Here is a 22,793-nt window from a genome sequence, read left to right as displayed (position 1 = left end):
TATGTCGTCATTGTTCATAGTGCTTGTCGCGTCGCCGGCCGGCATGGTTGACGCGCAAAGCTTTATGCCCTTGATTTAAAGAGAAAAACGAATGGGGCGGGATAAAGGGAGCTCCGACGAAGAATCTGTCGTAAACAATTCGCAGGAGATTTTATTAATATATGGCTGTTCTCTTCCAACGAACACCACATGATAGAGATTGCTGCATGATGAATGTGGCCCCCAGGTAAGGTTGTTTCAGCTTACTCCGCCCGGCGACTGAGGCTATGGAATGTTACACAGCGAACCACCCTGGACTAGAGTGCCTTGTGGGGGCCGTTCTGGAAGGCAGTCGGACGAATGATGAGATAGGTATTAAATCCAATGGCTGTATCTTGCCAAGGAAGAATCTTTTATTAAACATACGCCACAGATGCGGAGTTGCATCCGAGACTCATCGAGTCTGCACGTCAATCGTAAGGCTAGTGTGAAGCGTTGTCCAGTAAGGTCCCCTACACTCATCTCCACTGCCTGACGCTCAAGGCAACCATGTCAGCCCCAACCCTCAAGTTGAGGGCTATGGAGTGCTGAGTGCTATTATCCGCAGGTGCGACTCCTAGGACTGCGATTTCTTTTTATTTCTAACAGCAGAACTTGACCGTGTTGAGAATCAACATGCGCTTATTGAATCGGAAGACTGGGAAGCTCGAGTACTTTCCCGACAGACCGTATCCGCGCTATGCGATACTATCACACACATGGGGTCCAACGGGGACTGAGATAACATTCCGGGATATGGAAGAAGGCAGAGAGAGTTCCAAGCAAGAAAGCTATGAGAAGTTAAAGAATACGTGTGCGCAAGCTGAGGCGGACGATATTGACTATGTCTGGATTGACAACTTTTGTATCGACAAAGAGAGCAGCGCCGAGCTCTCGGAATCCATCAACTCCATGTTCATCTGGTACCAGGAGGCAGAGACTTGCTATGCATTCATGGCCGACGTGCCGACAGGGGAGGATCCGCAGACAAGCAAGCTATTCGCGCGAAGCAAATGGTTCAAACGAGGCTGGACCCTGCAAGAGCTGATCGCACCGAAAACCGTCATCTTCTACTCCCAGGGCTGGGCGCAGTTAGGAACGCGATCAGTACTGGCAGGCGTTATTTCGAACATTACTAGGATTGACGAAGGCATCTTGACCGGCTTACGAGACTTAAGATATGTGAGCGTGGCCAAACGCATGTCGTGGGCTTCGACTCGTGTTACAACGCGACAGGAGGATATCGCATATTGTCTGATGGGTCTTTTTAACGTGAATATGGCCATGCTATACGGAGAAGGTGGGGAGAGGGCGTTTAGAAGGCTGCAAGAGGAGATCATGAAAGACTCGGATGATGAGACGCTTTTTGCATGGACCAGCACCGAGGAACCGCAGCCAGAGCTTCAAGGGCTACTTGCGAAATCGCCAAAAGACTTTCGCAACTCAAGCGGCTACATTCCTGACTACGACCGTGGTGCACGAGTGCCGCATTCAACAACGAGTAGAGGATTGTGTATCACTCTCGGCATGCAACGCCTCCACGGCGATGTCTGGATCGGCTCGCTAGAATGTCCCGTTCCTCCAGCTTACGACCAGACGTTAGCCATATACCTCAAGCTTCTCGACAGGCCAAGCCAACAATACGCCCGCATCAAGGCTGACAGATTGTGCAAAATCCCTCAGCAGGGCCCTCCACAAACGATCTACGTCCGACAGCTGCCCCACATACCAGGATTTGACGACGTGTATCTTCATTATGCCTTCCAACTGCGCAAGGCCGAAGTCTTCTCTAGGGGTGCGGATACCCCCAATAAGCTCTCTGACCGCGGCTACCAGCTCGTCGAGCTATTGACACATCCACTAAGCAAAGATATGAAGCCGCTGCCTACTTCGGCCCCTGAAGGAATTCCTTTGAAGGCGTTTGAGATACCAAGAGGCACTACTCAATTAGCTGGCGTGATAGTCTTTGGTAGACCAGATGGAACTGCTGTCCTAGTTATGCTTGGCTCAAAGGCAGGCTTTGGGGTCGGCGTCCACGTCATTCCGGACGACTTGATCGACTCATTTCGCGGATCAAGACGCATATTGTATACAGGTTCAGAAAACCCCAAAAGTTTTTCAGAGAAAGCTTTCAATGAGCTAGAAAACCATTTTCATCTGCAGGCCCTGGGATCATGGTTCGATATGGGGCCAGACCGATTTCGCATAAACGTCCAGGCGAGACCTCATGCAGGTATCCGATACTACATGGTGGACATAGCCATAGAAGAAACTCCAAGCTTGTTATCGCCCGAGAATCTCTTGAACATTGGAGGTGTCGTTCCGGGAATACCGAATATGCTACCCGAAATGATTACCGGCCGGGGAAATTCCACTGCTGAGGGACATGGAAAGAGGTTGAAGCGTCTGTTTGCGCCGCAGAGATTAAAATGAAAGAATAGAAAAGGCGTGTTCAATACCGAACACGAAGTGAACAACCAAAGATACGATATCTCATGAAAGGCATACCATTGACTAAAGAGTCGAGAATTTAGTTACGAGATGAGAGCGATAGCGATGCTTCATTATTTTGAGATAACACTACGGCAGCTATCTCTGGCGCTACACCGAGTTGCTCCACCTGCAATCGTGTAGGAGATGAGTGGGAAGCCATAGATAGAGCTTCTTACCAACAACTCTCTGACGTGGCTCTGTCCAAGGAACCGTACATTCCAGCAGTAAATATTATGTGTTTTTCGCCTACCCCGCAAAAGCTGTTGTGCAAAGGTCCACAGATCGAACCGAGGTATGACGTCACCCCTCCCGAACCATATCCACGCCATGTCCGATACTATAACTCAAGTCTTCCCCGAAGTGACAGTTTCATACTAATCGAACTATTACAAACCAGCTCAATATGCAGTTGCACGACACTTCACGCCCTGCCAGCATCACGCAATCTGTCTGTTTTGTAAGCTGGTGGTCGCTCATTGGGCAACGGCATTACTAACCTCGGTCGGAAATAACGGTTATGGCATCATCGCCACCACGTCCGTAGATGATGAACACCACCATTGGCAATCAAACAAACAAACGCCTTGATACATTGCTAATCACTCAAGGTTATAAGAGTCTTGACTGTCCTCTAGCATTCTATTCCATACTCCAACTACTCACATTTACTGCACTTGACCTAGCAAGAAACCATTCCCAGTACCAGCCGCCATATCTACGTTTCAAACACCAATACACTCCCTCCAGGCGTGTGCAAAGTCTAACACAATGACGACCACCGCATATCTCCCTACACCCGCACACCACCTCTCGAACCCAACTTCCTCGTCCTCACATACGACTTCCGACGATGTAAATTTCCAAGGACTCCCCATTCCCCGCGGCTCGGTCACCGCATCACTGTCCTTCTACAAAGCTCCCGAAGACGGCACGCCACCACACAATTACGTTGAGCCCTTGCCAGGTGTCCCACAGAGGAACTGGGGGGACAACTGGCAGAATGTAGAGTTACAAGATTTGCGTGGGCTGGAGCATAAGTTCTCGCTAGACGATAACGCTTTCGATACATTCCAAAATGTGCCGAGCGAGGAGCGCGAGTTCAAGGACGATGAAAGAATAAAGAGGGTGTATTATCCAGAGGTGGAGAAACTGTTGCTTGACAACGTCCAGGGCGCGAAGAGGGTATTGCTGTTCGACCACACCATTCGCCGACCCACCGGAAACAGAAACCCCGTGACGAGAGTGCATATCGACCAAACGCCCTTTAGCGCCGCTGAGCGTGTGAAGTCCCACCTACCAAACGAGGCCGAAGAACTGTTGAAGGGGCGCTACCGCATAATCAATGTCTGGCGCCCTCTTAATGGGCCTGTAATGGCGTTCCCTCTGGCGGTGGCAGACAGCCAAACGGTACAGGACGAGGATTTGATTCCGATCGAGCATCGGTACCCAGATCGAAACGGGCAGACTGCTTCCGTTCAATATAACCCAAGCCAGAAGTGGTACTACTGGTCCGGTATGAAGAACGAAGATCGCCTTTTGCTCAAGTGCTTCGACAGCGATGAGAGCGTAGGGGCTTGGGGACGCGTGCCGCATACAGCGTTTGAGAACCCAAACACGCCTGAAGGCGCCGTGGGCCGGGAGAGTATCGAAGTGAGGGCTTTGGTATTCGGCTGATTGATTCCTGTTGCAATATCCAGGTTACACAGACGTTATAGGTACATGTCGACACGAGTGCTATGTTACTCGATGTTTTGTGAAAGATGTACTGATGAGGAACTGTACGGGACTAGTACTCAGAGAATGTTAGTAGAGGTTTTCTTCTTTGCGCAGCTCAGCATTAGTAGGGGCGAAGCCAAGGCGATGGCTAATCGATTTGGATCGGGGACTGGCTAGCACCAGGGTGGTCCCCCTTGGGGCGGGATGGTTATATGAACGGTTATGCTAGCGTGTTGAATGCAGATTCAAAGCTTTGAAAATTTATAGTTAGTAAGGCACACCTTTGAAGTTTTCTATTCTTTACGCCTTCCTTCTCCTCATCTGCTATCTAATGAAAGGTTAGAATACTGATCTTTTGCTCTTTCTGAAAGCTCTATCAATGAAAGCAAATGATAACGAACATCTTTGTCAAATTGAAGATAGTCTATCGGTACACTAAGATACCAAGTGGATACCTCTCCAGGACTTTAAGGATGCGCTAAGATAAGCGCGCTCCACGATAAGGATTGCTCGGCGTAAGACGCATGAAATTCACTCTCGACGTGGGGTAAAACTTCGAATATGCATCTCACTGCTCGTGCGCCCTATTACTTACCTCGCCGAACCTAAATGCTACAGAATGGAGCCCTCAAAGCAGACTGCCACCGCTGTGTCGATCCCATATCGGCGAAGGACAACAACAGGATGTCTCACCTGTCGGATGCGACGTAAGAAATGTAACGAGGAGAAACCGAATTGTGTCGGTTGCAGGCAGAACAAACTTATATGCAACTGGCCATCCAATGATAAAACAGCGAAGGAAGTGTCTTTGTCTCGGATTAGAGGGCAAGTAGGCTCTACGGCCAGAAATGCTGCTGTTGATCGACCCATATTGCGCGCTACTACGCCCCATACAGTGCTACCAGAGGTCATAATTGCATGCGATCAAAACAGTGTTCCCCACCCACTTGGATTCATGCCCGGTATACGAAGAGCTTCCGATTGGCATCTTTTTGACCATTACGTTGGGGTCACAGCGGTACAACTAGCAGGGCGATTGGCGCCTCGGAACGCGTTCCTTAGCCACCTACTCCCAGTGGCGTACCAAGATGCACGAGTTGTACAGTGCATTCTAGCTCTTAGCGGGGCCCAGCTTTGTTTCAGATCCAATCAATTCGAATATAATGCACGCTCTCACTACATGGCTAGCCTTCGTAGTGTTAAGCATGCTCTCCTTACTTGGCGCTCATTGACTACCACCGAGCTCGTCGGACTGTTGACTACTACACTATTACTCTGCTACTTTGAGGTACGATGGTCTGCTCGTTCCACTTGATGGCTCGCCACTAATCTTGATGTCCTCGCTAACAAGTCATGGTACAGATTTTGATTTGCAACACTGAAGGGCATTTCTTCTATCATCTCCGAGCGAGCCGCGTACTCCTAATCGAGCTAAGAGATTGCCGCGCTGACCAGGTCGACCAATCTTTACTCGACTTGCTTACTGAGTTCTATGCATACTTTGCAATCTCTACTACCATTACCTTGCACACGGACCTACCAGTAAACCGCCATATCCCCGAAGACTCTTTTCTCTCATCTGCCGCTCTTTCTTCTCTCAATCGAGGCAATGACATCTACGGTGTCTTGTTTGGTTCCGCACATGGTCTCTGGGGCCTTATTATGCCCATAGCCAGGTCAGCCCGCTACTTTGGCCAACATCAGAACGTCAACCAGCGCGACATCAACCTAAGAAAGTACGAGAGCGAGATACTTTCCTGGACTTACACTCCATTTGGGCAGCCATCAACAGGTCAGGACACAGCCCTAGATCCATATCAGTTGGCGGGTGAAATCTACCAGCAAACGCTTCTCATCTTCCTCTACACAACCTTCAATGGCCCTAATCCCCCCACGCCAGATATCTACGCCAAGGTAGACGCTTGCGTAGCGACTGCGCTACGACTTGTTGCAAAGATCCCGTTAACACACCCACTTCAAACCACACTAACGTGGCCTAGTCTGATTGTCGGCTCCTGCATGCGCAACCCATACGATCGGGCGGGAATCAAATACCTCATGAAACAACAATTATGTGCTACAATGTTGGATCTGAAAAGGAATCTAAAGTTTCTGCTCCAGCTCTGGGAATATCAGGATAAAGATGAGACGGTGTATGGGCCGTATGGAATTGAACTTGTAATAAAGCGAAAGAGCCTTCACCTGTGCATAGCATAACACCAGGAAGGCACTTTTCAAGAGGAAATAGGTGTGAAGAATAATATCTGGTCGTCAAGCTCAAAGCTTTGGGACACATCGCGGGCCGAGAGTGCTCCAAGCAAGACGAGGTCGAGTTTCATATTGTAACAAATTTGCACCGAAGATTAGGAAAAAAGCGTAGGGAGTAAAGGATCTTGGTCATGTTATTCATATTAGACATTGTATTACCTGTACCGACGGGAAATAAACACCAGGATCGGGTATCTGCATGCTAAACGCCTGAAAAGAACCTATGGGTTCGAGACTGCTTCATCCACCTCCGTTCTCTCTTTCATCTTCATTGACAAACATTATATCACATTCCCTCTGCACTCACTCATATAGACTCCGATCATTAGGATCATTCTTTAGCGGCAGGGGATTCGGCGGGTTGTTCAGTGCTTGAGGTTTCTGCAAACTCGAGACTTCACTTACTGGAGACACGGGTGCCTGCGGTCGTGGAGGAAGTGGTGGTAACGAAGCGTGTGGAAGTGGAGAAACAGCGGGCGTCTGTGCTACGTTTGGCTGTGTATACACAGGTTGTGGGGCTTGAGGAGGCATTGGGTAGGCAGGTTGTTGTGGTGGCCCAGGTGGGGAATTGACGACACTTCCATCCTTCATCACGTCACCGTAGTAGCCTGCTGCTTGGTCGGGAGGTGGGAAAGTGTAGCCTTGCGGAGGCACGAAGCCGCCGTTGGGTGCTTGAACCCAGCCTGGAGGCGGGGGTCCATAGTAAAAGACCTGCCCCGGCTGTCCTGGGACGGGTTGGAGGGCGCCTGGTGGAGGAGCACCAGGACCGCCAGGAGGGAAGCCAAACGGTGCTTGTGCCATCGCAGGATGCAGTGGTTGACCAGCTGGAACGATACCGACAGTTTGTCGAGAGAACTGACCCAAATGCTCGACTGGATATGCGTGACGGAATCCCCACTTCCACCACGCCTTGAAAGCTGCACCGGAACTCATAGTCTTCCATTTCTCTGCTAAAACTTTCCGATCCTCGGGGCTCCTACGGTCCTGCATGCGCGTGAAGCACAAGACCCAGAGTGAGATGATAACCCAGCAGATGGTGCCAAAACGCATAGCACTCTTGCCCAGCATAAGCCGGCGGAACCAGAACCAGCTCTCGAGGAAGCCCAAGAGAAATAAACTGGGGATCACGGATGCGATGACGATAATCCATATGACCAGAGGCGTGCCGCAATAGTAGGAGGAGTAGTAGCAGTACCGGTTGCGAGAAGATCTCGTTGAACCATTATTGCCGGAGCCACCGCTGCGGGGGCTTCCTGTGTATGTTGTCGAAGGTGCGGTGCGGGTTCTCCCTGTGTATTCAGTTGGGGGTGTGCTGCAAGATGCGACGTAAGACCGGTAGTAGTAGTCTGCAGTAGTCTTAAACGGTGCTGCCCCATCCGAGAGGTACCAAGTTTGAATATAGTAGACATTGCCATATATACCTGTGGAGGTAGTGCCATCCTTAATCGATGTTGGAGTCACCTGCCCGGTGACTTCTGAGGGAACGGATATGGAGGCTGTAGTCGTGATTGTGAATGGTGTGGGGCACGACGCCGGCGCTGTCATGATGACTGGCATAGAGAAGTAGATGTAGGTACTTGTCGTCGCACTCGGCGTACTCATCGTAGTTGCGGAGTAGTCATACGTCCGTTCTGGCATGAGATCGGACTCAGCAACCGCGCCAGTGGCGTAGTACATGTACACCCCTTGCACGTTGTTGTATGACTGATAGTATGTCGATGTCGATGTAGGCGTAGCAGTAGGGGTGACTGTGCTCTTTACCGTCCGGTGCATCGTGGACATGTACGTCGTCACAGCTCCATTATATCTTGTGTATGGGCTCGGCGAGACTTGATCCGCAAATCTCGAAGTATAAGTCCAGAAGGCCGAAGTCGCCGCCTGTGCAGTCGCAATACCGAAAAGGCAAGCTGAGAGAGCTAGTCGTGGAGCCATTGGAGCGCGTGCTCTGCGCACAACGATCGTAAGGTTGCAATGCGAAGATAAGACTTGAAGTGTGTTGGCGATCGACCTCAGGGCAACGAAGTTATTATAATCTCTCCCAAGCACGGCATCGTTCCGTCTCTAAACGGCGAAGGACGACGGCTTGTTCACCGGTCGTTCAGAGTCACATCTCGCTTTCCCCTTGATGTTAGCCTTGCAGAGATCGATGGTCCGCGACATGCAGCCAATCGAAGCGCGATCGCAAGTCGACTCATGCTTCCTTTGGGCCTAGGCGAGTCGGTCTAGACGTTTAGCAGAATTTGATGGTCTATCTTTGGCCCTTGCGGCTGGGGTTAAATTAGTGGGCCGGCATAGGCTGCAAGGGCACGTTGGATGCCTTATCAGGATAAATCGATTGCACTGCCCTCCTGTTTATTGAAACCCCGATGACTGAGCAGACCTGAGTTCTTGAATGTGCAGAAATTTTGCGATACGACGTTTGCCACGCTACCACGCGATAAAGTTGGAGGGTGGTGTTTTGGGACGGACGGAGATGGAGGCGATAGGGTGTAGTGCGGAAATTCGAGGGCGTTCGTGTCGCGTAAGCGCCACGAGAAGTGCGACGTGACATCTTGGCACGCCGCTTTTGATGGGAATAGGTAGCCCTTCTCTTCCCACTTTCAGCAGATATTGCGTGCCCGTTCCTTGGCAAGGCAATAGCATTCGACGATGACATACTCTCAGTGTCTAACTAAGAATTTGCGCACTACTATCTAGGCTATCGCGTTGCACGTGGTCTACCTCTACGACGAGCTTTCTCATAAATCACTGATGTAACCCCTCAGTACGGACTCGACTACAAAACAAAGGGACAAGTCACAGGTTGATGACCTTGCCGTTCTTGACACTTTGATCTGTCCAACCACCGCGACGGCTTGAGAAGATCTTCCTCAACGCACCCGCAGGAAGAAGCACTCCTCTAGCTGATCTCAATCGATCTTGAAACAGCGGGATATGTTGAATTGATGCACGAGAGCCCTGCTCCAGGGGGGTGGAGCTGAGGGAAAGAGAGAAGGAGCTTAAACCTTTGAGAAAGGTACTTTCATTGCTGTCTCTTATTGGAGATTCGTCGGGGCTTTGCGTCCTGTAAGATAAATTCTTCAAGTAGATGTCGTATCTTCGCGCGGTGTCATCTACTTATTGCCCAAATGGCAGCCGGGATCGCTGTGTTGACACGTCATCCTATTGTATGTAGACGATAAAGGTTGCGCGCTCACTATGAACAATATCTCATACTGGTCCTCTTCAGTTCCACAGATCCGGAACATTGGGGTTGGAGACTGTAAGTGCTCGAGAATGCCATGACAGCCTTGCAATTCAATGTCCTACTGCTCAATGACGTTTCTCACCTAACCACGACTTGTACTATGTAGATCGTGGGTATCACTGTTATCGACCTCGCATTGGCTGTGCCACGCGCAATGCAACCAAATAGAAAAACCTCGTACCAAGATGCGTGAGTACTCTCCTTTGAGGGAGATGATTTCAGGTACGTTGACACTAATGAGCCTAATTTGTGTGATAAATGCAAAACCCATGGGTTACGACAAGGCGATCAAGATCCTGAGTCAGTGCAGATCACTCTCTGGTAAGCTTCACGGCCACGGTCCCGCAACATGCGCAACCATATAGATGAATCGATCGTGGTGGTGGCAGCATGCGATCCTGCACTATTACTCGGGATCGTGACGAAGTAATAGCAGTGATAGCCAAGGCATTATGTTTATATAGGGAGTCAATCGACTGAGCGCACGTATAGCGACCACTTTTAGAGTCTTCGGGTATGACTCTAAGTATTTCGTGCTGCTTAACAGATAGATTTCTCGCAATTTCGGTACCATCATCTTCGATACATGATTCTCGTCAAATGCACAGCCAAAAACCATGACTAACAAATCCTTCATTCTTGAGAAAGTATTTAGCGCTTAACCCCGCGAATCGAAACATGACGTTCGGGAGGCTCTATGGGAAAGAATGGATAGCGGGTGAAAAGTTGTGTTATAAAGTTAAAGTAGAAGATACAGAGGTAAAGAAAGCACCCCCTTCTATGCCTTGGGAGGAGAGCACTCAGCACGTCCTATAGGAGCTTGAAAGAGTATTCCATCGTATTAATAGCATGAATTAGCTAGATCTCTCAATTGAATAGATACCTGCTAAGTCACGAGCTTTCGATTTCTTGCAGTAGACTAATCTTGCGTACTAGGCACGCTATGGATATCTCCATGACTTTGAAATTTACAATTACGATGACTAAATCTCTGTACACTTGACTCAATTAGCTCGGTCTAGACATAATTAGAGCGCAACACAACGCTCTTAATTTCCTTGAATGAAGATCTCACTCCTAAAGTGAGGGTTTTCTAGATGGTACTATTACTCACGCAACGTTTTGAGAGTAACCACGTGCGTCATGGGCAGCCAGTCTCAGCCGCACGATAATTTTCCCTGCTTGCTTTCCCTGCGCTTAAGCCGGCATATGGTAGGCGATGAGGCATCTCCATGACTTATATAGTAGTCATATAGCATGGAAGACTGATCACTCAGCACAGACGGTAATGTGGTGACTGTACAGACATCACCAGGCTATAAAAGCGCAAGCATCCTTCGTTCCCATTGATAACATAAACCTATTCACATTTAGCTATTCACTACCACATATAACCTTCAGCGACGGCATCAACAGCACGCCACATCGAACAAATGCCGGAAGGAACAACAATGCAGCAAACAGAAAAGAGTGTCGAAGAAAACGAAGATGGTGTAGTGAAAGACTCTACAGACGAAGGCATCAAGGCTACCAGGTCAATTGATACGTCTACCCATATATATACCGCTGCTCAATGGAAGTATATTCAAAAGATGAGTGGTACGGGCCGTTCCCTCGCTTCGAGTCATTGAGACAGTTTTAATGAACTTCGCTTACTGTTACAATAGACAAGATGTTTCGCGTATGCGAAGACATTGAGAAGGACTATCCCATTGGAGTGGAAACCTCGGCCTTCATCAATAATAAGGACAAAAGTACTGTGGGCTACGCATCTAGGATCTATGCCCTAGATGGAAGCGGACGTGAATGTCCCATACACCAAGGAAACCTGGCGGATACGATAGATCTTGCCCTGGAAGATCTTGAGGCCTCTCTCGACCGGAGGGAGAGGAGCGAAATAGAGGCGAGAGAAAAGGCTGATGCGTCCAATAAAGCTCTCTCTACAGGTCATGAAAGCGACTCTTCACAGTGAAGCTACTCATTTTCAACAAGGGATCATGGATCTGAATGCACATCGGGCGTAGATGTGGTAACTATAAGGGTTATTATGCATTTGTAAGGAACGTGTTTGCTGTAGATTTAATCAAAATATCAAATCTCACTTATTTGTCGAGCTCTGGAGCGCTCAATTACTTTTGAGCTCTAGATATCAACTGATCATAGACTAGGTACTATCTAGCTATAGAGTCTTGTACTGATCTGTGAAGTCCGTCTAGAAACATTTTTTTGACTAGCTAATCGTTGTATCAGACTCATTGTGTAAGAGTGGCGGCTGCAGAAGGCAGCTGATATCTTTTGATGCGCGTGTCTCGAATAGTAGGTCGCTGTGCATAGTATAAATCATAACAGCACCATGAAGAGCGGTGTTCACTTCGAGCAAGTCAGTCTAAAAACGGGATTATCGCTTGGTTGGAGATGCAAATGGTGTTAAATACGTGTATATATCATTCATGATTCATTACAATCGTATAGAAAGACTCAAATCCACCGAGGTGAAACCTCAACCCCATCATGCCATGTGAGGCAGAATTGCAAAATCCACCCGCATCGGGCATACAGTCGTACTAGTACAGATGACCACCCATCTCATGTTGAACGCCGAACCCATCGAAAGAGGAAAAAAAGAGATAACAATGGTATAAAGCGTCCGCCCAATCCCAAAACGCCCTGTTGTTCAGCGAAGAACCCGAAAATCTCGTATATCTCTTTACCCTTACACAGAACTCCTTATGCATCGCAAAGTTAAGAAAAACGCTTCCCTAGCCCTCCAATCAACCCCATCAATCCTCCACTCTCCTCTTTGTTCTTCCTGTGGCTACCACTACTACGATATTCAGTCTCGCCTCGTCTAGCCCTAGGGCGCTCTTCGCCACGATCTTTCGCACGCGGGCGATCAGACTCGACACGACGACTCACTGGACGTTCTCGCTCGGTAGGTCTTGATTTCTCGTTGACTGAGATACGACGGCTCTTGGGCCGTTCATCGAGAGTGGAGGCACGCCTACTACGGCGACGCTCGCGGCGTTCTGTGGAGGATGTAGAAGCTGCTCCAACCACGGCTGCCGCATCATTGAGAGGTGGCGACGGTGCGCGTCTGGTTGGCTCGGGTTCTGGATAAGGTTCTGGTTCGAAAGGCTCGGGAGGCGGTGGGGGTAGGTCATCGACGGGCGGAGCAAGCGAAACACCTCCATCGCGACCACCAGACATGTCATACTCACGAGCACGCGCAGATCGACGGGCTTCTTTCCGGCGATAGTATTCCGCTTCCTCTTCGGCTGAATTGAATTGACGGCGTTGATGGTTCGATTGACGTCGAGAGCGATGCGGTCGTTCAGCGCGGTCATGACTCTCGTTTGACGATTGATGGCTGCTCGTTGCCCGATCTTTCTCTTTTCTCAATGCCTGAACAGGGGCCTCGGGTACATTAACAGGGTCGGAACGCACGCGAGATACCGGCTTAATGGACTTCGATTGCTGTACTGCAGAATCTGTCTTGGAGCGTCCAAAAAGCGAGATCCCACCAAACAGACTGTTTCGCTTCACAGTGGGAGGGGGTTCTCGAGTGCTCATACGTCTGCGAGGAGCACTTCGAGGGGAGTCTGCATCTGCTGGTGTGGGCGGAGACAGAGGAGCATCTTCGTTGGACTCTTCCGCTGCTCGACGAGCAGCGTCGCGAAGTACTTCAACCGGTTGTTCCCTAGATTTTGGAGTAGAAACTTTGCCTTTTTCTCGCTCAGCCCTTCGTTGCCGTCGCAGTCTTTTCTCTTCTTCCATCTCTCGGTCAGCTTGCTCGGCCATTTCACGCTCCAATCGTCGTGCCTTCTTCTTTTCTAGTTGAGCTTGCTCGGCTGTTTCAAGCCCTAATCGTCGTGCCTCCTTCTCTGCCTCATGTCGTAGGCGCCGCCTTTCGTGCCGGATGATCTTCTCTTGCTCTTCCCTCGCCGATCTTTCTTCTTCTGCCAGCTTTCGTCGATCTTCTTCCGCCCTCAAACGCTCGTTTTCTGCTTTCTTCTCTGCACGACGCTGCTCGCGACGCTCCTGTTGGCGTGCTTGTTCTTTTTCTTGCGACCTGGCAGCCTCTTCTGCCGCGTCTTGCTCCTTCTTAATCCTGCGGGCTTCACGCCGCTTTCGTGTCTCTGCTTCTTCTTCTGTTTCTTCCAGTGTTCGGCGCTTGCTGCGCCTGCCGTCACCCCTACTGTCGCGATGGCGACGTGAGCGGTGGTCAAGGTCAGCTCGCTCTTTGCTACTGCTGCTGCTTGTCTTTTCCATCTCACGAACCCGATCTTTACCTCGCGTAGAATCGCGCTCCGTTATGCTATCATGACGTTTGTTCTTAGGCGCACCTGCGAGCTTCGCAGCAGCGAACAGTGCCATACCTGGAAACGTCGGCCGTTCCTTGATACTCACCTCACTTTCACGCCTTCGGCGCGAGGGAGGCTTATCGTCGCGCTGTGTATGAGAATGACGGCGTCGATGTTTCTCTCTAGCAGGAGCGCCAGATGCAGGTTCATCTATTACTGCAAAGTCTCGTGTCTTGGGCGTTGAATCTTCTGCGAATGTGCCGACTATCGGAGACACTGTTGTAGCATGTAGTGGAGGCGCTTGATCGATGTCTTTACCTGCGTCAGTTGATTTCCCCGCTGGAATATCATCAGATAGTGGGTTTAGAGGAGGGTCAAGTATTGGTTGCTGCTCAAGAACTCCTGCATCTTTGACCTCTGTCACCAGCTCGACCGCCTCAGGCTCCGGCACTAGCACAATCTCGTCTTTTGGGATTTCTGCTTGAGCACTGTTCTCAGCCGCTTTGTCGTCGGCTGGGACTGCGTCAGAAATAACCTCCGGCTCTTGCTGTGCTATGGACTGTTCTTGAACTGGCTCCAGAGCTGTTGGGGGCTCTGCTTCGATCGTAGTTTCAGTTTCTCGCACTGCTTCCTCCCCTGTGGAGACCTCTGGTTCAGCAATTGGTTCCGGTTCCGGTAACAGCTCAGGCTCGGCTGGCGGTTTCACCTCCTCGACAGGCTCTGTGGATTCTATAGGCTCTAGGTCCAGGTTCGATTCAGGTCCTGAGGGGGGACCTGGAGACGGCTGACCCTGCTCCTGTGTTGGGTCGATATCTGGGTGCGCTTCTTCCGCGACGGGGCTCTCTGTGATTGGCGCGTGTTCTATAACAGGTTCTGCGGGTGCCTCCTCGCCCGTATCCTCCTCTAATACGGCGGTGTCTTCTGTAGGAAGCGTAGATTCAATGGATGCACTTTGATTTACGAGATCTGTGGGCGGTGCTTCTTCCACTGTTGCTGCTTCTGGAGCAGGTTCGCTCTTCTCACTATCTGGCTCAATTGGTGGCGGTTGACTGTCTTCTGGTACTTCCGTTGGCCCGTCATTTGGATTATTCTCTTCGGCAGGCGGATCCTGTGTGTCTTCAGCGTCCCTCTCATCCGAGCTTTCCGCCGGTGGGGTAGTAGGCTGCACTTCATCCAGCTCTTGAGTTGTTGACTCGTCGACTCCTTGCGCCGGCACATCTTCTTCGGCGTGTGGTTTTTGATCTGATAGTTCAGCTGATTCTTGGTGCTCAGCCAACTGTGGTTCCTCAGGCTCCTCAGCAGCAGGCTCTTCGACAGCGACCTCTTCGACAGCGGTCTCTTCGGCAACGGGTGCTTCAACAACGGGTTCCTCGGCAGCAGGGTTTTCGACAGCAGGCTCCTCGACAACGGCGGATTCTTCAACAACAGGCTCTTCCGCAGCAGGCTCTTCCGCAACAGGCTCTTCGGTAGCAGGCTTTTCGGTAGCAGGCTCTTCAGCAGCAGGCTCTTCAGCAACAAGCTCTTCGGTAGCAGGCTCTTCGGTAGCAGGCTCTTCGGTAGCAGGCTCTTCGGTAGCAGGCTCTTCGGTAGCAGGCTCTTCGACATGGGCTGGCGGCGGAATTCGCTCGCCCGGTTCGTCTGGTACTGGTGGTGGCACCGGCGGCGCTTCAACTGCATCGTCAGACAACTTTTCAGGCGCCTCCGCTAAATCAGCTTGCTCGGCAGGCTGATCGTCTGCCTGGGTTTCTTCTGGTGCCGCAGGTTCAGATTCATTCTGTTCCTGAGCTTGAGAAGCTTGAGACTCAGCAGTTTCCGCTTGATCCGTCGACACGGATTCTGGTTTCGGATCACCTGAGCTCGGCTCTTGTTCACTCGGTTGTGCTTGAGTGTCATCGCCTTCGGAAACTCCAGTGGATTCTTCAGGCTTGGGTTCACTGTCTTGAACTTCTGAAGGGCTTTCGGCCTCGACTTCCGCGGCTAGGACAGTAGAGACGGGACTTTCGGAGTCAAGTGTTTCTTGGGTATGCTCTTGAATCGGGGCATCAATTGGTTCGGGAACGTCCGCAGATGCACTTTCTTCACCTTCGGGTTCAGTAAGAGTATCCGGGGAGGCTACATTTTCTTCATCCAGTGATGGTTCTTCAAGTGTCATGGTAGTCTCAGTGTGTTCATCCGTGGGCTCATTCGAGGCAACCTCTTCCGAACTATTGTCGGGGACTGCTTCCGCGTCAGGGACAACTTCGGTGTCGTTGACTGCTTCAGTATCGGAGACTGCTTCAGCGTCAGGAATCGACTCGGCCTTCGCAGGGTCACTTTCCAGGGCGATTTCCGGTGTAAATTCTGGGATTTCGAGTGGGACCTCAAGTTCCGTAGTTGGCGGCTGTGTTGGCTCTGCAATCGGCTCAGAGATAGGCTTCTCCTCTACTACATCTTCTTGTGCGTTGCCTTGACTCTCTTCCACCGTCGTTGCGGAGCTTGCATCGTCGTGAGTAGGCGCAATTGATGGTTCCGTTTCTGTGCCTTCTGAGCTATCTTCTGCGATAACATCTTCGGCTGGAACATCCGTAGAGTCTCCTAGTGTCGTTTGAGGCTCGGAAGTAGCTACAGTATCATCCTGAATCGGTTCGAGCCCTTCAATCTTCTCGTCCACATCCGGCTCAGTCGGTAGGCTAACCTCTGAAACGTTCTCTGTAGGAGGCGCAACATCAAGGTTCTTGTCGTCGGAAGCAGAATCCAGAGCAACCTATGTTGATTTTAGCTTGATTCTATTCGGCCGTGATTCATTACACAAAGATGTCGTTGCAATTGTTCGGAATGTCATCATGAAGTCGCACTTACCTCTGTCGAAGTGACATCACCAAGCACCTCTGGCGTACAAGTTTCGTTGTCCATTTGCTGTTCTGTTTCTACCGCTGCGACGACATCATCTGTAAGTGGGTGTGTGGATTCTGTGGGAGCAATCTCGTTCTCCTTGGCCTGTTGCGAATTGGAGTCGTCGGCAAGCAGGTTTTCACTCGACTTCTCTTCGTCAGCCTTGTCTAAGACCGGATCCGAACCAGGATCAATTATCGCATCGGCTGTTATTTCCGCGCATTGTGGTTCGGGCCCTAGATCACTGCTTTCTTGGGGGCGTTCTTCTATTCAAAAGTCAGTCGCGATGGCAGCGATCACACGCACTGACACAAATAGCACGTGTCGCGATAAGAAAACAAAGTGGCACAGAAGAGGAGATGACAGCGACGAAAGAAAAAAATATGTGAGATCAGACGGGAAGTCGGGAACCAGAAGTCGTGTGCAACAGCGAGGCTAGCGCGGAGCAAAGCCACGCATGTCGCGATCTGTGGCAGATTACGCGCATGCATTGCAGCCCGAGGCCGGGCTCAACGAAATGCCTCGACGTGATGACAAGACAGGCCAAAGTAAGGTGTAGTGACACAGATTCGTGTTGGTTGGAACCACCAGTAGGCGGCCTGGGTGTCCAATAAGATGTGCTGTGATGCAGCATGGAACACGTCCCAGCCCGATGCGGCGCATGCATCAACCTATCGATAGTTGCGTGGGGAAACCCAATAAAATTGGCCAACGCAAAGAGGGATTTTAGAAAACTAACCACGTACCTGAAGGCTGTTCTAGAGTTTCCGTCGCGTCACCGGCTTCTGCTGCTCTCGCCTCGTCAACCTGTGTACCTGTAGGACTTTCATCTTGTGGTGTATCCGTTTTCGCTTCGGCTGGGTTGCTTTGCTCTATCACACTTAGCTGGTCAGGAAGAGGCTCATGTGTAGTTGTATCTTGTGGGTTGCTCAGGACGGCGTCAGTAGCATCCGTCACTTCCGAGACCGTCTTGATATCTTCGCAATCGTTCTCTAAGGGTTCATCTTTGAGCTCTTGCTTTGGTTCCTCGATGTCATTCGGTGCATTGACAACGCCATCTGATCCAGGTGCGTCTGATGAAACGGGCGCATCGTGTGGTGTCTCTGAGGGTTCGGCCACTACCGCCTCTTGGGGTACTGCGGGCTTGACATCGATGGCATGCTCTTCTGCAGCGATGTCGTCGGGTTCGACAGGAGGCTCATCATTCACAGCTTCAGTTTCAGGAGTTGCTGCCTTTACTGGGGTCTCAATGTCTTCTAATTTCTTGTCGTTCTCGAGAGGTGTTCCAGTCTTTTCTGATACTGGCTCCAAAGATTCTGTTGGGATGGCTTCAGTGATCGCAGTTGGCGCAGCGCTCTCCTCTAATTCCTTATCCGGGGCTGGAGCAGTCAAGTCTTCTTCGTTGTCCTCGGCGGCCTCGTCATTGTTCTGCTCCACGCTGGCGATATCCGATGACTCGATATTCTCGGCTCCTTTCGATTGAGTACTAGCGTCGTCGGGCTCTGAGAGAGTAATGTTCGACTCATCAGCCCGAGGATGGTCGTTTTCATCATCCTCGGGTTTCGGCTCGGACTGGTCCGATGGATCGCTGCTTACAACCCCTTCAGCCAGTGACATGGTCTCCTTAACCGTAGCAGTCTCGGAGCCCTCGTCTTCTTTCGAGATAGATTCAGCCATAGCCGGTGCTGTTTCCTCTTGATCCATGTTGGGCTCGTTATCCTGAGAATCTGTAGAATCTTCGGTCTCAATTGGATCGCTCGCGTGCACTTCAGGATTGGCTTGTAGGGCATCCGCAGTGAGTTGCGCGGTCGCGGTCTCAGTTGGATTAGATGGATCCGGTGAGTTATCCTCAGTCGTTAAACTCGACTCAGTTGCAGCTTCTGTCTCGTCGGGCAGCGTTTCATTTGTAGATATCTCGGCGGGTGTCTCTTGCTCTTGAGTAGCGACTTCCGTGGGGCTTTCACATTCCCCACAACCTTCTGGCGTAGTCACTTCGGCTGTGGCAGGATTAGATGCATCTTCCCTGTCTTCGGCTATGACTTTAGGCTGGGCCTCCTCTGTATCGTGTTAGCATTGTTTTTAACATGAACTCGTGAATCATGCTCACGTACCCGTTACTACTACATCCTCGACAACTATTTCTTCTTTTGGGGAATCGGCGACTAGCTCAACATTGCTGGATTCGATGACCTCTTCAGTGGGTTGGGATTCCGTTGATTCCTCGTCTGGAGTGGTATCGACTGGAGGAACGTCTTCAACGACCACAAGAGTCTCAGTCTCGGGAGTCGTGCTTCCTTCTGAAACAGGTGTAACTTCATTGCTCGGCGTCTCGTCACACTCAGCTTCCTCAAGATCTTTGGGTTCGTCCTCAACAACTTCCTTGTCTACGGAGGACGTCTGTTCGCTCTCGGCTTCTGGCTCTGCCGCTAGAGGGTCTTCTGGCGGAGGCGAGTCTTCTGCGGCTGGAGTCTCCTCCACAAGTGTCGTCTCTTCAGCAGCTTGCACTTCTCCTTCATTGAGTGTGTCTTCGACTAGAGCTGTAGGCGCGGCTTCTGGAGTTGACTCTTCGGCAGCAGGAACCTCCTCAGCCGCAGGCGCCTCCTCGACTGCAGTTTCTGCTTCCAAGGCAGGCACTGCCTCAACTGCAGGTACCTCTTCAACCGCAGTGGCCTCTTCAACCGCAGTGGCCTCTTCAACCGCAGGTGCCTTTTCAACTGCAGGTAGTGTTTCTTCAATTGAAATTTCTTCTTCAACTGCGGGTACTTCTTCGGCTGCAGTTGTCTCTTCGGGTGCAGGTGTCTCTTCGGTTGCAGGTACTTCTTCGGCTGAAGGTGCGTCTTCGGCTGCAGGCAACTCTTCGACTTTAGATGCCTCTTCAGCTACAGCAGCTTCTGTTACTACAACTGGATCCTCGACCGCAGGTTCCTCTGTGACAAGCGCTTCATTGGAAGTAGCTGACGATTCTGCTACAGGCTCTTCTTCTGAAGCCCCTTGATCTTCGGCCTTGGCCACGTCTTCGCTAGCGAGTGGCTCTTCAATTGGTGTTGATTCCTCGACAGCGGGCTGGGTGTCGTCCGAAGATGGTTCTTCTTGGCTAGACTCTTCGACTTGCGCCTCGGGCTCCGCTGCAGGTTCAGATTCAGGCTCGGCAGTCGGCTCCAAGGCAACTTCGTCCGGTTCTTCTGCAGGCTCATCAATAGGTGGCGTTTCATCGCTAGGAGGCTCTGGAGCTTCAGCTGCGGGCTCTGCTGGTGGAGGTGGTTGTGCGCTTTCAGTGGGAGCCTCAGCACTGGGCTCGGTAGGTGGAGGAGGCTGTTCTTCGATGGGAGCATCGTCACTGACCGCTTCCTCGATAGCAGATATAGCTTCGCCGACACTGACTTCTTCCGTTTCAATAGGAGGTTCACTTGGCGGCGGTGATGATGCCTCGTCATTCGTAACTGCTTCCGACGGCGTCTCTGCAGATTCTTCGCTTGCAACGCTTTCGGGGACTTCAGATGTCGTAGCGTCGTCGGCAGTGATCGATTTATCCTCACTTGAGCTATCCTCTTTTCTCACCTTCTTGCCCTTGGACTTCTTGTCATCTCTCTTCTTCTTCCATGAATCATCCGACTTGAGGAGCCTTCTCTTGGAGGGGCCAGGCGATTCTTCCTTGACAGTAGGTTTTTCGATCGAAGAAACAGAGAGTATGGAGCCCCGTCGCTCTTTCTTTTTGATGATTCCAACTAAATCAGTCTTCTTCTTCTTTTCGTCCTTTGGTGGCGGTGGCGGTGGAGGAGCAGGGGCCGGATCTCTGACGCGTACAAAAGCAGTAGGTTTACCCTTACCAAACAGCAGTTTCTTCTTCTCGTCCTTTTTCTTCTTGCCTGCGTCTGGTGCTTTTGTGTCAGAGGCAAAGTGGACGAACTTTTCAACGGGGGACTTTGGGGGCTCTTGAGCGGCCTGCTCGGACTCACCACTCTTCTCACTCTCTACAATAGCAGTCTCTGGTACAGGATCTGTTGGGGGTGCTGGTGGTGGCGGGGGAGGAGGGGGTGCTGGCTCACTTTGTGTAGGTTGTTCATCCTGTGCTGCTGCTATGTCTTCTGCTGGAGGCGCAGGCGGTGGCGGCGGGGGAGGGGGATCAGCCTCTGCAACTGGTCCCCCGTCCCCATCCTCGCTTGGACCGGGCGGTTCATACTTGACATCTTCAACCTTGGCCTCACCTTCCGTAGTTGCATCCCCACTACTTGGTGCCGTGTCCGCGTTTGACTCTGGAAGTGCATCTGGTACAATTTCAACTGCTGGGGTTTCAGGGACAATATCTACCGGCGGTGACGGGGTGGGCGCTTCCTCGGTGGGAGGGGGTGCATCTGGCGCAGCCGGTGGTGAAGGTGGCGGCTCGGGAGCTTCAGATGGTGCTTCAGGCGGTGCTTCAGGAGCAGATGGAGGTTCTGGGGTTTCTGGCAAGATAGGAGCGCCTCCTGAGTCTACGAAATAGTCAATTGGAAAAGTAGCATGGAATATACCTTCCAGAGCATACCTGCTTGATCGTCGCCATCGCTATCTTCACCAATCACTTGCTCAACGCCTGGATGGTAAAATATCGGGGCAGGGGGCAGTACTATCCGCCGGTAGATTGGCTGCTGTTGTGGAGTGGTCGCAGTCGCATAGAAGTTCTTTCCAGTGTTGGCCCCAGCGCTGTTGTACGGATTCGCCCACGGCGAAATCGAGACATTGGCAAACTGGCGTGCCATTTTGGACAAACAAATTCAATTGAGTGTTCCGAAATCCAAAGGATGGATAAGTTGTGCTACGTGCTATATCTGACGTCTGTGTCGCCCCATTGCGGAATATAACAAACGGCAGGTACGTAGTGGCGACATCAACGTGGGGAGAGGGGATTGAATGCGGAGAGACGAATGAAAAGCAGATCAGTCAGGAGAAGAAAAGCACAGATTGTGGAGGTGCGATGTGCGTGGCGGCTCAATGGGACGAAACAGAGACGGAGCGCTGACTTGGACGAAAGACAGATGCAGGACAGCGTCACAAGACAGGATCGGAACAATCACAGAATGAAAGCCTCGCGCAAGTTGTCGAAATGGACCGGCAAGCCTCACGTTGGCAGAACCGTGTGCTCCCGCAGGGCTCGTGTTGGGAAGGGGAGCTTGGCCTGTACGTGTCATTGGACCACGTAGGGAAACATAGTTCGCTGAAAGTGAGAGAATGTCATGTCCGAGAGGTGGGTGCTCGCTGCAAGGACATTCTGATCATTGGCCCGATGCCTCTTTAGCTGCAGCATGTGTCGCCAACACCAACCGTGGTGCAGCGTTCGTGGTAACCTTCCACAGCCCTAGAAGCGGCCAGCGAGACGGCTGCGCGCGTGGGGACCGTCGAAACCTGCCGGCCAGCAGAGCGCGCCCATCCACGACGCCTTTTGGCGCCCAAAAGAGGGTCCGCGATGCAGGGGCACCCATCAGGAGCGATAACCAAATGCCAAAAAGGTTGAGTAGAGTAGATGATGAGGTGGAGTGACGTGTCGAAGCCGGGGAGCAGGGACGAAGCGAACACACGCTAAAACGCTCCCTTCTGGAATAGGCTGCGAGCCGACCCGAGCACGAGGTCGTTCCAACTCTGTTCCCTCATCACCGCCCGCGCAACGTGGGACAACCAGAGAGCAGAGACCCGCCTGACACGCTCGAGGGCCCTCTGTACAACAAAGCAGCAGAGGTTGCGGTCAATCATTGAACAGCATCCGCTACCCATTGATCTGTACCCGCCGCTCGAGATTCCATGCGACCCAGCTCCTCACTGCCAATCTATCGGGCGGGCGACATGGTGACGTGCATCCAGTCATCGGAGCGTGGGATATATGCGGCGGCTATCGAGGTTGATGAAAT

The 22,793-nt window shown here is 51.4% G+C and overlaps 6 protein-coding genes across 6 annotated transcripts; 4 read left to right on the top strand and 2 right to left on the bottom strand.

The window, feature by feature from the left end:
• Positions 1-654: 654 nt before the first annotated feature.
• Positions 655-1,569, top strand: K460DRAFT_257534 (HET-domain-containing protein; the record flags this gene model as incomplete). Its single annotated transcript, XM_040927428.1, has 1 exon — positions 655-1,569. A coding segment is annotated over one exon (915 nt), but the record flags the coding sequence as incomplete, so codon positions are not given.
• A 1,496-nt stretch (positions 1,570-3,065) lies between these two features.
• Positions 3,066-4,534, top strand: K460DRAFT_364939 (uncharacterized protein). The gene has a single exon (XM_040933090.1). The coding sequence runs from the start codon at positions 3,280-3,282 to the stop codon at positions 4,183-4,185; it is 906 nt and encodes a 301-aa protein (XP_040791582.1). The 5' UTR covers positions 3,066-3,279; the 3' UTR covers positions 4,186-4,534.
• A 312-nt stretch (positions 4,535-4,846) lies between these two features.
• K460DRAFT_280828 (uncharacterized protein) lies at positions 4,847-6,444 on the top strand (the record flags this gene model as incomplete). The annotated part of the gene is made up of 2 exons (XM_040928437.1): positions 4,847-5,515; positions 5,590-6,444. The coding sequence occupies 2 exons, from the start codon at positions 4,847-4,849 to the stop codon at positions 6,442-6,444; spliced, it is 1,524 nt and encodes a 507-aa protein (XP_040791581.1).
• A 354-nt stretch (positions 6,445-6,798) lies between these two features.
• On the bottom strand, positions 6,799-8,580 carry K460DRAFT_330544 (uncharacterized protein; the record flags this gene model as incomplete). Its single annotated transcript, XM_040930778.1, has 2 exons — positions 7,257-8,580; positions 6,799-7,220 (listed from the first exon to the last, which is right to left on the bottom strand). Exons 1-2 carry the CDS (start codon positions 8,425-8,427, stop codon positions 6,799-6,801), a joined length of 1,593 nt encoding a protein of 530 aa, XP_040791580.1. The 5' UTR covers positions 8,428-8,580.
• Positions 8,581-11,193: 2,613 nt separating this feature from the next.
• Positions 11,194-11,714, top strand: K460DRAFT_404267 (uncharacterized protein; the record flags this gene model as incomplete). Its single annotated transcript, XM_040936711.1, has 2 exons — positions 11,194-11,341; positions 11,410-11,714. 2 exons carry the CDS (start codon positions 11,194-11,196, stop codon positions 11,712-11,714), a joined length of 453 nt encoding a protein of 150 aa, XP_040791579.1.
• A 5,817-nt stretch (positions 11,715-17,531) lies between these two features.
• Positions 17,532-21,884, bottom strand: K460DRAFT_84137 (uncharacterized protein). The gene is made up of 4 exons (XM_040938741.1): positions 21,437-21,884; positions 20,961-21,383; positions 19,026-20,786; positions 17,532-18,971 (listed from the first exon to the last, which is right to left on the bottom strand). The coding sequence occupies exons 1-4, from the start codon at positions 21,648-21,650 to the stop codon at positions 17,641-17,643; spliced, it is 3,729 nt and encodes a 1,242-aa protein (XP_040791578.1). The 5' UTR covers positions 21,651-21,884; the 3' UTR covers positions 17,532-17,640.
• Between the last annotated feature and the right edge of the window lie 909 nt (positions 21,885-22,793).

The sequence above is a fragment of the Cucurbitaria berberidis genome, assembly GCF_010015615.1.
Source record: "Cucurbitaria berberidis CBS 394.84 unplaced genomic scaffold K460scaffold_2, whole genome shotgun sequence".
Classification (NCBI taxonomy): Eukaryota; Fungi; Ascomycota; class Dothideomycetes; order Pleosporales; family Cucurbitariaceae; genus Cucurbitaria; species Cucurbitaria berberidis.
Note: the sequence above shows the minus strand (reverse complement) of the source record. Positions and strands in the feature narration are given on the sequence as shown.

Coding starts and splice junctions, on each gene's coding strand:
- K460DRAFT_364939 (XM_040933090.1), top strand. CDS start 3,280: ATGACGACCACCGCATATCTCCCTACACCCGCACACCACCTCTCGAAC.
- K460DRAFT_84137 (XM_040938741.1), bottom strand. CDS start 21,650: ATGGCACGCCAGTTTGCCAATGTCTCGATTTCGCCGTGGGCGAATCCG. Junction 21,384..21,436: donor CGATGGCGACGATCAAGCAG/GTATGCTCTGGA, acceptor ACTATTTCGTAG/ACTCAGGAGGCGCTCCTATC. Junction 18,972..19,025: donor CGAGGATGTAGTAGTAACGG/GTACGTGAGCAT, acceptor AACACGATACAG/AGGAGGCCCAGCCTAAAGTC.